This window comes from Urocitellus parryii, chromosome 15 (assembly GCF_045843805.1).
Source record: "Urocitellus parryii isolate mUroPar1 chromosome 15, mUroPar1.hap1, whole genome shotgun sequence".
Classification (NCBI taxonomy): domain Eukaryota; kingdom Metazoa; phylum Chordata; class Mammalia; order Rodentia; family Sciuridae; genus Urocitellus; species Urocitellus parryii.
Window position 1 is genome coordinate 3,049,051 of NC_135545.1, and position 15,174 is coordinate 3,064,224.

The 15,174-nt window shown below is 59.7% G+C and overlaps 1 protein-coding gene across 1 annotated transcript; it reads right to left on the minus strand.

Moving 5' to 3' along the window:
* Nucleotides 1–1,165: 1,165 nt before the first annotated feature.
* On the minus strand, nucleotides 1,166–13,795 carry Cacng6 (calcium voltage-gated channel auxiliary subunit gamma 6). Its single transcript, XM_077792997.1, has 5 exons — nucleotides 13,703–13,795; nucleotides 12,373–12,831; nucleotides 8,849–8,923; nucleotides 7,536–7,673; nucleotides 1,166–1,777 (listed from the first exon to the last, which is right to left on the minus strand). The coding sequence occupies exons 2-5, from the start codon at nucleotides 12,704–12,706 to the stop codon at nucleotides 1,539–1,541; spliced, it is 786 nt and encodes a 261-aa protein (XP_077649123.1). The 5' UTR covers nucleotides 12,707–12,831; nucleotides 13,703–13,795; the 3' UTR covers nucleotides 1,166–1,538.
* Between the last annotated feature and the right edge of the window lie 1,379 nt (nucleotides 13,796–15,174).

Below are 15,174 nucleotides of genomic sequence, written 5' to 3' on the forward strand. Positions count from 1 at the left end.
AGATGACCATGTCGGTCAGGCCCGCGAGGCCTCCGACTTAGCCAGTGTTTCTGTCGGTGGCCCGTTTCTGCCCCAGGACCCTGCACCGTCTGCGTCTGGCCTGTCTCCCAGGTCTCCTCTCGTCTAAAGCTCCTCGGAGCTTGTTCTCCCTGACCTTGGCCACGGGCCATCTGAACCAGTGTGACGTCACCTCGCTACTCGGTGCAGTAACTAACGTGACCCCTTCCAAGCTCACGGATGGAGGTGGGAGGTCTTCGTTTCCGGGGATGCTGATCCTCCCTCTCCTCTCACACTTCCCGGCACGTGTGAGGATGGTTGTGCAGAAGATCCGTGTTCGAACCCCACCTTCTCCACTCAGTATCTGTGTGACTTGGAGAAAGTTGCTTAACTGCTCTGATCCACTGTGCTTGCTTACAGCAGTCCAACAAGCCCATGGACGGCAGCTCAGCAGCACTGTGCCTGTTGCCAAGGTGATGCTCATGAACGCTCAGCCCAGCACCCAGAACACAGGAGGTGCAAGGTGCATGGGGGTCTCCAAAGGGAAGAAGCTGGCCCTGACCACAGTGCCCACTCACGCCCGCTGTGAGTAGTGGGGTGGGGGTCCGTGGCACCCACTCCTCTGTCCTGCTCCTTGGTCCTCCTAACCCTCCCCAGAATGCCCCTGTTAGGACACCACAGTCTCCCCAGGCTTACCGGGGACCAGGGCTGCTTCTTTCAAGACCCCACAGCTGGCCCAGCCTGTGCTCAGCACCTGATTCCAGAGCCACCTCCGTCTTTCAGCCCCTGTCCCCCACCCCTGGACCCCGCGAGGCGGGGGGGGGGGAGGGTGGTTGGGCCTCCTCCACTGCACCCTCAGGTGCCTGTCCCTCTGTGCGTCTGTGTCCACATCTGCCTTTCACCAGGACACCGGTCCTTCTGGATTCCCTCACCCGGTCACCCAGTCCCCGCTGACCCTCTCTCCCCACCAGGCTGTACTCTGAGGCACTGTGGGTCAGGCCCCCAGCACGTGGCCTTGGGTGGGGACACGAGTCGACCGTCACCCGTCACTCGCGGGACTCCAGGGCTGACAGGTTCAGTGATGGTGGGTTTCTGGGGAGGACACAGGCCGCTCCGCCCTGCCCCAGAAAGCAAGGCCGCGTCACAGACTCAGTCCAAATCAAAGCCGTTCCGTCTCCAAATCTTTAATCTCAAATCCGGTCACAGTTAGGTCACGGTGAGTTAATCCCACCCCAGCTGCAGGTTCAGGAGTCTCTCCGCAGGGGAACCAGTCCAGACCTGGAAAAGGGAGGCCCGACCCCCTCCGAGACCCCCCACCCACCCCAGCCTCAGTCTCCCCATCAGGTCCACCAGCCCCCCCAGGGAACCCTCAGGTGCAGAAAGCCTCTTCCTGTCCCACCCCAGGACACCAAGTCAGCCACCGAGAAGAGCGTGTTCCCAGAGGAGAAGGCGCTGGTGGGCGCAGGTGCAGGGGCCCAGGGAGGGCCAGTCCTCCAGAGGACGGGCAGGTCTTCTGGGGCCTGGGAGGCACGGCGGAGGCTCTAGGTGGCCGGGGGTCCTCGCTTTGGGCACAGCGACCCCCAGGTCCAGGAAGGCAGGGAGAGCAGCAGGAAGCAGCCCCCGCCCAGCAGCAGGACCAGGCCGGCCGCCACGCCGCAGCCCAGGGACCAGGAGTACTCATAGGCCAGGCGCGGGGCCGGGCCAGGCTCGGGGGCGGCCCCCTGCATCAGCGCCTGCACCGCGTGGCGGAACACCTCCAGGCTGACCAGGAGCAGCAGGCCTGTGGGACAGAGAGAGGCCACTGGTCTTGTCACCCTTCCTTAAACAGGACAGCGGGACGACGCACGTGGCACCAGGTCACCCGGGTGGTCTAAAGTACCCGGGAGGGGGCACAGATCTAGGCAGACGTGGCGCTCCTGTGGACGGGGTGGCTGAGCACCTCCTGTATCGCAGGCCCTGCTGGGGAAGCGGAGAGAAGGAACAGGACCGTCCCCAGAGGCGGAAAGCAGCCTGGTGCTGCCCAGGGGTTGGCAGTGGGGTGAGGAGGGGTTGTCAGTTTTGTATGCGTGGCTGCCAATGTCCCTAATGCCACCGGCTGGCATGCTTCCAAATGAGTAAGAGGGCAACTGGCATCTTGGGTGCATCGCCCTGTGATTTTAATCAAGAAGTAAACACAGGGATCAAGAAACACAAAGTTCAAATTCAGACTCCAAGACTCGGGCACAATGGCGCACGCCCGTAACCCCAGCAGCTCAGGAGGCTGAGGAAGGAGGATCGAAAGTTCAAAGCCAGCCTCGGCAACTCTGCGAGGCCCTAAGCAACTCAGCGAGACTCTGACCCTAAATAAAGTTCATTTTGAAAAAAGGGGACGTGGCTCAGGGATTAAGGGCCCTGAGTTCAATCCCTTGTTACCCGCCCCACCCCCAGAAGACTCTTTCTGAAGAGTGACAGTGAATCACTAAAGAGAAGAAAGGAAACAGGCCGAGTTAAGAAACAGCAGAACACAGACGGAGGCAGTGTCGGCTCTCTGCCCCGAGCCACCATCCCCTCCAGGAGGGGACAGATGCTAAGCCAAGGCACCGAGGCCTGCAGACACGAGTGTCCCCGGGTGCACAGAGGCAAAGGAGGCCAGAGCCGTGAGGGGACCAAGCTGCCCCTGTGGACCTGTAGGAAGCAGCACCTGACGGGCCAGAGCTCCTGATGCGCCAGGAGCAGCCACAGTCGGCTCCAGGGTCCTGTCCCATCTGAAGCTCTGTTTCAGGGACGTCTGGAGTCGTCCTGCCTGACGAGCCTCGTGTCCTGCAGGGTGCGGCCTCCCCAGGGAACTCGGGAGAGTAGGTAGTTCAGAAGGCGAGGCATGGCAGGGAGAGCTTCACACAGGGGCCACGGCCAGGGTGGGCAGGCACTTCAGATGGTGGCGTCACCCAGAGCCGCTTGAGCCCAGGGGCGGAAAGGAGCAGGCCCCACAGAAGACTGAGCCACGCTGCTCCAAGCAGAGGGAGCAGCCCGCACCAAGGCCCTGGGGCAGGAGGGAGCGCCGCACACTCGAGGGAAAGAAAGGGCGGTCACTGTGGACGGGACAGGGTGGGTGGGGCCGAGGTGGCAAATGGGCTGCAGAGTCTTGTGAACCGCCAGACAGCACCCCCTGGGCCAGAGGCAAACCTGGGGCCTGGGGGCGCAGCCTGGAGCCCGCGCAGCCCCTCCCCTGGGCTGACCCGCCTCATTCAGCAGCCCTCAGTGGGGTCGCGGGTACCAAGGGCTCGACACACAGAGACCAGCCAAGTCCCCGTTCCCCCGGAGCTTCATCCAGTGATGAACGGTCAGCTAAAGGTCACATGTTGAGGTCCCAACCCCGAGTCCCCAGAACATGGCCACCTCTGGAAATGATTAAGTAAGGCCGTCAGAAAGGACTGCCACCCAGTATGACTGGGTCTTCCTCCTCAGAAACGGGGCGTGGGCAGCTGGCCACAGGCAGGGCAGAGGCCCAGCTGAGGACCTGCGGGGCCCAGAGGAGGCCCTGTGGAGGCTCAGTGGAGGCCCTGTGGAAGCTCAGCAGAGGCCCAGCAGAGGCTCTTGGAGGCCCTCCAGCCCTGTGGAGGCCCTGTGGAGGCCCAGCAGAGGCCTAGCAGAGGCTCTTGGAGGCCCTCCAGCCCTGTGGAGGCCCTGTGGAGGCCCAGCAGAGGCTCTTGGAGGCCCTCCAGCCCTGTGGAGGCCCAGTGGAGGCCCAGTGGAGGCCCAGTGGAGGCCCAGCGGAGGCCCAGCAGAGGCCCTGTGGAGGCACAACATGTCTTCCTCACACTCTACTTCTCCTCCGTGGCAGCTGCTCACGGCTGGTGATTAACAACGATGGATCCACATGAGACTGTCCTAGTGCCATCTCACCCCAGGCCTAACCCTGAGGGCACACGTCCACCTGTCACAGCCCTGAATCCTCGGGGGACACTGACACAGACATTAGGAAAAGACGTGCTGTCGGCTGTGCCTGTTCCTTTGTCTACAGACACACACACACACACACACACACAGCCGCCCATCCCGACACCCAGCACGACCACACAGTGTCAGGGCCACCTCGCCTCCACCCGGCCGCACAACCCACAGGACACATCCAACCTCAAATAAGACACTCTGAGACGCCCTCGGGGGGAAGGCAGGTGTGAGCGCCCCAGCAACGGCCCCTGCGAGCTGTGCAGTCCTCGGGAAGGTGTCCTCTGACATGGCTGATGGCCCAGAGGGCGCACAGTGCAGGGAGGAGGAGTGACGGGTCCCTGGAAGGCTCCGTGGGCAGAAGGAAGGGTGAACACCTGATGGGTGGACCCTGGGAAGGTCAGGGCTGACGCGAGGTGACCCCCAGAAGCTCACGTGTGAGACAGTGAAAGAAGGTTCGAGGAGAAACGATCGGCTTGTGGGAGCCTCAACCCACTCAGTGACTTCGCCCCCGAGGGGTTAACAGAGTGGTGACTGGGGCCAAGGGGGAGGCTGGGGGAGGTGGCCTTCGGGGTCCTGCCTTTGGGGTAGATGTTTGTGTCTGGAGAGGGGCGTCTCTGCCTCCTGGTCACCCTGATGTGCGCGGCTTCCCTCCGCCACTCTCTGCCATGATGCCCTGCCTCACCTCGAGCCCCGACCACGGGAGCTGGCCTTCCAGGGACTGAGACCTCTGCAACCCTGAGCCCCAAATGGACTTTTCCTCCTCTGCGGTTGCTCAGGTCGGGTCTTTTAGTCTCGGGTGTGAAAATCTGAATAAAGCAAGGGAGTTCTGGGTGTGAGGAGACCTAAGTCAGGGATGGGAAGGGTTTGCCCAGATCACAAGCGGTCTCCAATCCAGACGCGCTCTTTCCCTGCTGATTCCCCGCCGTCCCGTCCCAGCACACCCCTCTCCAAGGCCGGGTCACAGTGGCCCTCTCAGGACCTCAAGCTCACCAAGCTCTCTTCTCCTTGCTTAACTATGATGTGACATCGTGGAGGTCACTGCCTCGGACAGGCTGCCCAACTCCCCGTACGGAATCAGGTGCTCTTATTGCTCACTCCCGCGGGGACGCTCCTTGTCCTTCATGTCACCGACTATGGCTTCTAACTGTGGGGTTGCTTGTGCGGCTCCTGTCTGGGTAGTCAGACCCGTCAGCATGGTGACAGGCACCGGTCTGCACTGTTAGGATACTGCCTCCAGGCATCCGCATATGTGCATGCATGTGCAACGTATGTATCATGTGTGTGTGTGTAGAGGTGTAGACATGCATTTATTCATTGTATCACAGTAAATTGGATGAACTAGCGAATAGAAGATAGAAAGGAAAGGGAATGACTGAATTTCGCCCTCTACCTAGGGAGATCTCCATTCATAAGACACGGTAATACTCTTCTCCACTCGTGTGGCTCTTGAACACCCACACGGCCTCCAGGCCTCTACCTCACCTGTTCATAGAGGCTACTGTGTGCACTTTTGCAAGACTTGCCTTGCCTTATACTCTGATCTTCATTCTGTTCTGCAAACTTCCCTAATGCTTTATAGCCTCTGCCCATTTTATTTCACCATCACGTTGACAACTACCACCACCACCACCACCACCACTAACATTACCACCATCCTAATCCCTACCACCACCATCACAACTGCCACCATCACCACCATCACCCCTACCATCACCACCATCACCATCACCATCACCATCACCATCACCATCACCACCATCACCATCACCATCACCATCACCATCACCACCAACACCATCACCATCACCTGTTGCCATTACAACTGTCACCATAACCACTATCACACCATCGCTGTTACCAGAACATAACACCATCATCACCCCTACTATCACCATCACCACCATCACCACCAACACCATCACCATCACCATCACCACCATCACCATCACCATCACCATCACCACCAACACCATCACCATCACCTGTTGCCATTACAACTGTCACCACTGTACCTTGGATAATTCCTATTATCCTTCAATTATCGGCTCAACTGTTGCTTTCTAGATTAGCTATTCTGCCACATACCACCACCACAGAACGTCCCCTTAATATGCTTTACGGTAACTCTCATCGCCAATTCAGTTGAATCACGACTTATGTAATTATTAGTTATACTCTTTTTCTGCCCAAATTGAGGCCCTTGGATAGCAGAGTCGTCTTGTATCTATCTCTAGCCCCTACCATGCCTGGATCATCGTAGATGCTCATAAACACTCAAAGAAAGGAAGTGTGATCAATGATTTTTCTTTCCACCGGAGAAAAGTTTGATTCAACAAGGCAACTAAGGCCCAGAAGATGAATGGAACTTTCCCAGGGTCGTATACTGATTCAGGATCCAGACTAAGACCAAAGCTAGTCCACTGACTCCCCGGCTGTGCCTCCGTCTCACCATACCGTGCTGAGCCCACAGAGACACCTCAGGAGAGTACTCCCCGAGGTGCCAGGTGTGTGCAGCAGAGAGGCCAGCTTGGAGAAGGCCGCCCAGGCTCAGGCCCACCTCTGTCCTCACTGTGTGAGTCGAATAACTCATCTGCCTCTTCTGAGCTTCAGTGTTCTCAACTACAGAATGAAGAACAGTGATCTCTACCTACTGAATCTCTCCACATAATTGTCATGGATTTTATGCCAATTATTATTATTATTATTATTTTTTTTTTGCAAAAAAGTCTGGTGCGACCACCACGTGAAGCTTTTCTTGTTGTAAAAACAGTGCTGGCATTACTTAAAAGTAACTTTGTTCTAAGCTAGCTGTCTTTGTGTAAGTTTGGGATGCACAGGATGCTCATGAACGTAGGTTAATGCAGAGGCGATGGTTATGCAGTTAAACACAGCAGCAGGCCTGTGGTAATCTGAGCTAGATGTACAATAAACTGAAGTCTTTGTTACTGTCAAGGGCCACATTTCCTATGATGCAGTATTTTTTTCTGGACCTTCAACTCCAAAAAGTCCTTGCAGACCCCAGGCCCCAGGCCCAAATCTCCAAGCCTGTGTGGAGACCCTCTAAATCCCAGCCAACCACCAGGCTTGAACTCTGCCACCGTGGAGCCTGATACAGCCCTTGGGTTTCCCGACATCAGAGCACGCAGCAGTGCCTGCAGACCTCCCCACCCCAGGATACAACAGTGCTGGGGATTCCAGGTCCAAACCTAAAAAGGTATTTGGGGAGAAATCCAAGCTAGCAACAGGCTTGGAGCTGTCCTGTGGCTGAGACTTCTAGGGCCCTGGGGTTCCCTCCTGCTGCTGGCATGCAGCAGTGCTTGGGGTTCCCACCCCTAAGCATGCAACAATCCTTGGAGACCTCGGGTCCAGATCAAAATGGTATTTGTAGACTGTCCAATCCTCAGCCAACAAAAGGGCTTGGAATTCCTCCATCTTTGAGCCTATGATAGCCCTTGGGCTCCCCTCAAATCCCAGCATGCAGCAGTGCATGGAGATCCCGCCTCCCGGCATGCAATTGTGTGTACAGATCCCGCCTCCCAGGATGCAACCATTCTTGGGGATCCCCCTCCCAGCATGCAATGCCCTCAGCCCAGGCTCTCCGCCCTCACCTGAGAGGACAAAGCAGACAGCTCCAACTCGGAGCAGGAACTCGGCACCTTTACTGAGCACCATGATGACACAGAGACAGCCCAAGGCCATGACCACCAGGCCCAGCACGGCTATCACCGCAGCGGCTATGTTCACCTCTGCAAGGGGAGAGGGGAGAAGCAGAGATCACAGAGAGAGAACAAGAGGTTTCCTTTACAGGGGCCCAGGATCAGGAAGATGGATGATTCAGGACTGTAGAAAAGTTGTCAAGTTGGTGGCCCAGTCCCGTCCAATAACAATCCTGTTAAAGAAACTAAGACTCAGAGAGGGTCAGTGACTTGCTTAAGGCCACAGAGCAGAAGGCACAAAGCCTGGGTTTTAGAAGGAGATGTGAGCAACTGATCATTACTATCATCTGGTCATCATTTGTGCACTCCAGGGGAATGGTCCAGAACCCTCCTTGGGTGGGCCGTGTGCTTGGCACACACAGGTGGGCCACAGGTGAGCACCAGGATGATGCCACCGCCAGCACGGAGGTGAGACAGAACAGGTGGAGCAGGCCAGGAACCGCTGCTTGCAGGTAATGAGGGGTCACTGCAAGCCCTGGGCTCTGGAAGCCTCTAGAAGCCTTGTCTCATGAAATCCTCATAGAAGCCGGATTCATGTCACGATCCCAATCCCTGTGCTGGTGGGGACACCCCGTGATGGAGAAGCCGTGCTCAGAGCAGAAAGGACAGAGTCCTCAGAGGTGCATGGTCCAGTGCGGTGGCAGCTGCTGACCACACGTGGGCTTTTACTTTTAACGTGACAAATGAAACAAAATTCAACACTCAGCTCCCCTGTGACAGCAGCCACATGCCAAGTGTGCAGGACGGGTCCCAAAGTAGAGCATTTTCATCTCCGCAGGGGATTCTGGGCAGTGCCCTTCTACGGTAAGATGTGTTTGGGTTCGAATCCTGCCACTTCCTGGGCGAGATGGCTTCTACCTTCTCTGGGCTTGTTATCTCCTCCAGTGTGTCCTGCAGTCATGCCAAGGACTGGAGATCATCCAGACAGAATGCCCAGGGTGGGGCTTACCCGTCCCAAGCGCCCATTCATGAGATGCTAGAGTGCTGTCCTCAGAGAGGGACTGCCCAGTCCCGTGGCCTGTGGCTTGGGCAAAGTAAGGGGTCACAGCCTCGGGCCCAGGGTCTGGAGAATCTGCACCACCAGTTCCCACGGACCCCAGAGCGGAGCCCATCATCCCGGGCAGAGTGGCGGAGGAGCGGTGCCAACAGCCGTCCCTGAGCGCAGCCAGCACCCAGCCCCTGGTCCCAGCGTGAAACCTGCTCACCTTTCTTGGTGGTTCTCTGGAAGACGCGGGCGTTCTCCCCCGTGGTGAAGAATTTAAAGTAGGTGCAGTTGGCTTCTGTGAGAGCAGGGGAGAGAAGGGGGAGGGAGGTGACGTGAGGCGCTGTGTGCATTCCCAGGGTGGACCCTTCACAGAGCTCAGAGGGGCCTTAAGAGAGGACCTCAGCATCCCTGGTGCAGAGGAGCGGGAAATGCCTCTTGGCAGCCCAGGACGCCCGGGGATTCCCGCCCCTGCAGAGGACTAGATCCAGGGCCTCAAGTGGGCCATTAACTGACTCTGGGCGTCCGGTGCTTCCTCTTTAACAGGAGGTGATAATCTCTTTCCTGGCTCCTTCCTGCAGGTTTGTTGAGGGTCAAGTGGGATTAGAGAGGGACGGCCACTTTACTCAACAAAGGCCACCAAGAAGCAGGACATGGGAGGCTACAGAAGAGGGGGTCCTCCCTCCCACCTGAATCCAAAGAGCCCCGGCAGGCTGCTGTCCCAGGCGCCCCCCTGCACAGGGCACAAGCCCCGCCTGGCCGCTCGCTCGCAGCAGAGGAGCCTGGAGAACCCGTGGCACAGGAAGAGGCTCCGCTCCAGCAGGAGCCAGGGAAACGCACTTGAGCCAGCAGGGAGGGGCCACTTTGGATCAATTAGACGGGCGAATATTAAAAGGGCAGCAGCAGGCGGAAACTACCAGCAGTGAGGCTGTCCTGGGCTTTGGGGGAAGGACCGGACACGTTTTATGGAGCGTGTCACAGTCCCAGCTCCATGATGGCCATCAGTGGAGCATGGGCCCCTGTAGGACGGAGGTCCTGAAGATGACCTCACCCAGCAAGGTCCTAGTCCTCTGAGCCTGAGTGAGCACACTCTGCGATGATCTCACAACAACGAAATCCACTAAGGATGCATGGCTCAGAGCACGTCCCCATCGTGGCGTGACGCATGAGCCATGTTGATACCCCGGGACCCGGCTGTTTCAGTTCTGGGTCTGCACCCAGGAAAAAGCACATACAGGGAGGACACAGGTGTGGGTGTTCACTGCAGCCTCGATTATAATTAACACAGAGCAGGAATGACCCAGGTGTCCCTCTCTCAAGGACAGGCATATACACGAGGGGACGCTCCCTGTGGAAAGCTCTGCAGAACGCAGTAGCCACGAACTACGATAACAAAGGCGGGAAGACTTGAGAGACGGGTGTTGAGCAAGAAAAGTCGAATTAAGCCGATTAAAGAGCAGGATGAAATCTACAGCATGACCTCATTTATGCAAATCAGCACACACAGGTGGGTAGAAACTGACTCTGCTCCCCAGGTCGAATGCGTTGAGTCAGGAAGGAATGGAAAAGAACCAGGTTATTCAACACAGCACAGGAAGGATCTTCTGGGCTGGTCACGATCGGAGGACCCGAACCTGGGAGTGGGATTCGTGTGATGTTGTGCATTTTGTGTCCGAGAAACTTTAACAATTAGGAAAAGAGCTTTCTGAGCTGCATTTTAGAGGCAGATCTCCCCTCCGGGTTCCCCCAGTCAGAACGCTCTTGTTCTACAGGTGGGGAAACTGAGGCTAGGGAGGGGGAGGCGTGAGACCCACAGGAGTAAAGGACCCCGAGGGGGACCAGGCGGCCTGCAGAAGTGGAAACGGGACTTTCCTTCTGAAGAGGACATGGAGGGACAGAGAGACACCCCTGAGTCCAGTGAGCTAGAGTGGGCGCCCCCGGAGCACCGGGGGAGGGGAGGGACCTGCAGTGTCCAGCAAGGAGCAGTGACAGGTGCGAATCCTGCTCCTGCAGCGGCAAGGGGTACTAGGGTGCTTCCTGCCACAGGGTGGGGTGCAGCGGGTGGAGAAGCCTACATTCCTAGGGAAGGGTGAAGGTCCTGCTGGGGCAGGGGGGCTGTGGGGTGTCCCACTCTGGCTATGAATGACTCAGGACTTCTGGCTTCTTGACCCCCAGAGGATATGGCAAATCCCATCTGAAAAGCCACCAGTGTGAGGCAGCTGTCACCGCCCAGGGACATGAGTCATTCCATTTCTCAGACATCAGGAGACTCTGAGAGGTCCTGCACGGGTGACAGTCAGAGCCCTATAAGGAAGGCAAGTCCCTCCTGGCCAGCAGAGGGGACAGCAAGAGACGTGAGGAGCCCCATCTTCTTTTTAGTGAGGTCAGGACACCCCGGTGGCATAGTGAGGAGCCATGGAAGCTCCCTATGGAGGAGTGAGGTGGGACACAGCGGCACTGCTCTCAGGAGCAGGGACAGCCAAGATTCAAACCCCACATAACTCGCCTGGTTCACAGTTGCCCTCGGTGGAAGGGACCTGATGATCACTACTCACGGGGCTGGCAGGACAGGGGACGAATCCATGCACATCGACTCCTTAGAACAGAGCCAGGAACTAGGTACCCGTCTCACATTTTTATTACTGGGGAATCCCGCTTGGCGGAAGCTTGAGATCATCCTGCTCAAGACCCTGAGGGCTGACAGCTCATCTACAGGAGTGAAGTGACTAAGATAGTCTTGTGGACAGCAGAGGATGCCTGGTGCCCGCCCACTTGCTAGGAAAGGCTCAGGACACCCTTATTTGGACTCTATGGATAAATCCACCTGGAGAAGTAACAGAGGACAGAAACCCCATCTGGAGCCCAGAGGGGCAGGATCCTTTCTGAGGGATGCTGCGATGGTGGGGCATTGTGTGGATGGCATGGCTGGATACCCCACATGGGCAATCTCACAGGTGGCATCCTGAATGGCCAGAGGGGAGATGCCTAAGATGTCTTCTTTGGGTGGGTAGAGAAGTGCGCTCCTGCCCAGTTCTCGTGAAGAAGGCCTGCTGGGACAGTAAAGGGCATGGCATGTGCCGTCAGTGAGAGCTAAGGGACAGCCCTCTGGCACAGCTGCAGAACTACTGTAGGGGAGGCGAGGGGCGAGGAGAGTCCGCAGAGAAAGTGAGAAGGGCCGGAGCTGCAGTCAGGCCTCCGGAGGGGAGAGGGGCAGGGATGAATGGTGCCAGAGCACAAGGCCCGCCCTGGGGCGTTGGCAGGTGACTGGCAAGAGCTTCATTTGGCAAATTCACAGGGAGCGAACCTGCACAGATTCTACACTGGGGTGGGCAGCAGGGCGGTCTGTCTGCCCAGAGCTCGCAGCCAGGGATCCGTCTGTCTCCAGGGGGAAGACTGTCTGGGACGCAGGCTCTCTGTGGGCACATGCACAGGGGTGCAGGCATCTCGGGGGTGTGAGTGGGGATGTGCTGTCAGGTGTGTCAGGCTCTCTGAAGGCACCAGCTGGGTGTGGGGGCACAGGCTGGTGATGGGGTACAGGCCGGAAGACAGGCTCTGAAGCACAGGTCCCCTGGGGACAAGCCAGTTAGGAACACGGGCCAGGTCTGAGTGCCCTCGTCTGTCTCTGAGAGCCCAGGCAGATCTGTGCACAGGTCTTTCTGGGGTGCCAGCTCTCTCCTGGGGGCCCGGGTTCTTTCTGGGGCGTGGCTTCCTCAGTCTCTCTACCTGGGTCAGGGCATGGCCTCTCACCTCCAGGCAGCTCGGCAGGGCCACAGGTCTCGCGGCCCTCGGGCACGTCCGCCAGCCACAGTCGCTTGGTGCACACCTTCCACAGTCCCAGGTGGGCGGCGTCACAGACGGCACTGCTGTTGGCCTTGTAGGTGTTGAGCTCCACCCAGAACTCTGTGCCCACGGCCAGCACGGCCAGCGTGGCACCTATGGAGACCAGCAGCAGCACCAGCTTGATCTTCCCCTCTTGCTCTGGTGTCAGGAAGACTCCCTTCTGCCCCTGGGCACGCCGCCGGCCTGCAGCGGCCCGCCGCCGGTCCTCCTCTTGCATGAAGAAGTTGGACCACATCATCATCCTGGCTGCAGATGGGGCTCGGGGAGGTCCAAGCAGGCAGAGCTGAGGAGGGGTCCTGAGGGGCGGGCGGGAGGAGGGGCCGGGCACAGCCTGGGACCTTGGAGGGAGCCGGGGCTCAGTGGGTGCTGGATGATGAGAGAGGAAGAGCTGAACCTCAAATGAGGGAGTCAGGTGCCCTCCGGGGCTCGGCAGTTGAGAAACCTAGACCCCAGGGAGGGGAAGCCTCCAGGAGGAGCCGGGGCTGCAAACGGAACTCAGCAAAGAGAACCAAGCCGGGAGGAGGCAGGTGCCCTGAGGCTCACCTCACCAGGGGGCGCCTGGGGGTGCAGTGGCAGGAGACCCGAGCACCCACCCGAGCCCAGAGGCACTCCTCTGGGGTCTCCACTAGGGCCGCGAGTCTGGGGTGCCCAGAAAAGGGAGCTGAGCCCTGCTGTGTGTTTGAGAGATGTGGCCCCAATCCTCTGGGCTCAGAGTTTGAGGAGGGAGGACTTGGGGCCCCTCTGGGGAACAGAAGGGGAAGAGCTAGGTCTGGGTCTCGGAGAAGCCGGGGAGCCCCAGCATTCACAGCCGATCAGCGGGATTCAGAGGAGTTCTGGAATTCAGCAAAAGGGAAAGGGAGTCTCCCTAGTTGCTCAAAAGAGATCCAAGAAGCCGGAGACTCCCTGCTGAGGTCCAGAAGGGACCGTGGCTGGGCGTCCATAAAGGAGTCTGGGGTCCGCCCGCTGCTCAGAGGGGAACCGCGAGTCCCCGCTGGGTTCAGCTTGAGGAGCTGTGGTCCTCACTGAGGCTCAGAAAGCAGGGGCAAGGGATCCTGGACTTCACAGGCCTCTTGGGACCCGGAAGGGACTCCGTCCCTTGGGGATCACTCTGCTCCCCCTCCCCCGGGCTCCCAGGGCCTGCCGGGCTGCGAGGGCTCTTGGCTCAGCTCCAGGCCTCGCGACCCCCTCGGGCCTCCCACCCCGGCCTCCTGGGCAGGGGCCCCGCTCGCTCTCCTGCCTCGGCGCCGCGCCGACCCCAGCTCCGCAATGCCTCGACCCGTCGGCTCCGCTCGGCCTCCGCCCGCTCGTCCGTCCGCGGGCCTCGCCCCGCCCGCCCATCCCCTCGCCCTCCCGGCTATTTCGGGCTCGACCCGTAAATAACACCCGCACCTGTCGCCGGCGCCTGTTGCCATAGGGATCCCGGGTATTTTAAGGGGACAACCGGGCGGGGTGGGGGAGAGGAGGGGCTGGGACTGGTCTTAAAGCCGCTGAAGCCCAGAGTTCGATTTCCTGAAGGGTCAAGGGCGGGGCTGAAAGTCCCAACTACAGCCTCCCACACGGGGAGACAGGACGGGACCGTGGAACCACGGGTTTCTGTCCAGAGCAGGCAGGGCTGGGAAGCTGGAGCGCTGTGTCACTAGGACAGAAGGGGCTGAGGGGGGAGGCACTGGGCCTGGACCCTGGGTCTGAGGGAGGAGGCTGGGGCTGGACCCTGGGTCTGAGGGAGGAGGCTGGGCCTGGACCCTGGGTCTGAGGGAGGAGGCTGGGCCTGGACCCTGGGTCTGAGGGAGGAGGCTGGGCCTGGACCCTGGGTCTGAGGGAGGAGGCTGGGCCTGGACCCCTGGGTCTGAGGGAGGAGGCTGGGCCTGGACCCCTGGGTCTGAGGGAGGAGGCTGGGCCTGGACCCTGGGTCTGAGGGAGGAGGCTGGGCCTGGACCCTGGGTCTGAGGGAGGAGGCTGGAACTGGACCCTGGGTCTGAGGGAGGAGGCTGGAACTGGACCCTGGGTCTGAGGGAGGAGGCTGGGCCTGGACCCTGGGTCTGAGGGAGGAGGCTGGAACTGGACCCTGGGTCTGAGGGAGGAGGCTGGAACTGGACCCTGGGTCTGAGGGGGGAGGCTGGGCCTGGACCCTGGGTCTGAGGGGGGAGGCTGGGCCTGGACCCTGGGTCTGAGGGAGGAGGCTGGGCCTGGACCCTGGGTCTGAGGGAGGAGGCTGGGGTCTGGACCCTGGGTCTGAGGGAGGAGGTTGGACCTGGACCCCTGGGTCTGAGGGAGGAGGCTGGGCCTGGACCCTGGGTCTGAGGGAGGAGGCTGGGCCTGGGGGAGGGGGACTGGGGCCTGGGGGAGGAGGGCTGTAATCTGGACCCTGGGTCTGAGGGAGGAGGCTGGGCCTGGACCCTGGGTCTGAGGGAGGAGGCTGGGCCTGGACCCTGGGTCTGAGGGAGGGGGCTGGGCCTAGACCCTGGGCCTGAGGGAGGGGGCTGGGCCTGGACCCTGAGTCTGAGGGAGGAGCCTGGGCCTGGACCTGGGTCTGAGAGGGGAGGCTGGGCCTGGACCCCTGGGTCTGAGGGAGGGGGCTGGGCCTAGACCCTGGGCCTGAGGGAGGGGGCTGGGCCTGGACCCTGGGTCTGAGGGAGGAGGCTGGGCCTGGACCCTGGGTCTCAGGGGGGAGGCTGGGCCTGGACCCTGGGTCTGAGGGAGGAGGCTGGG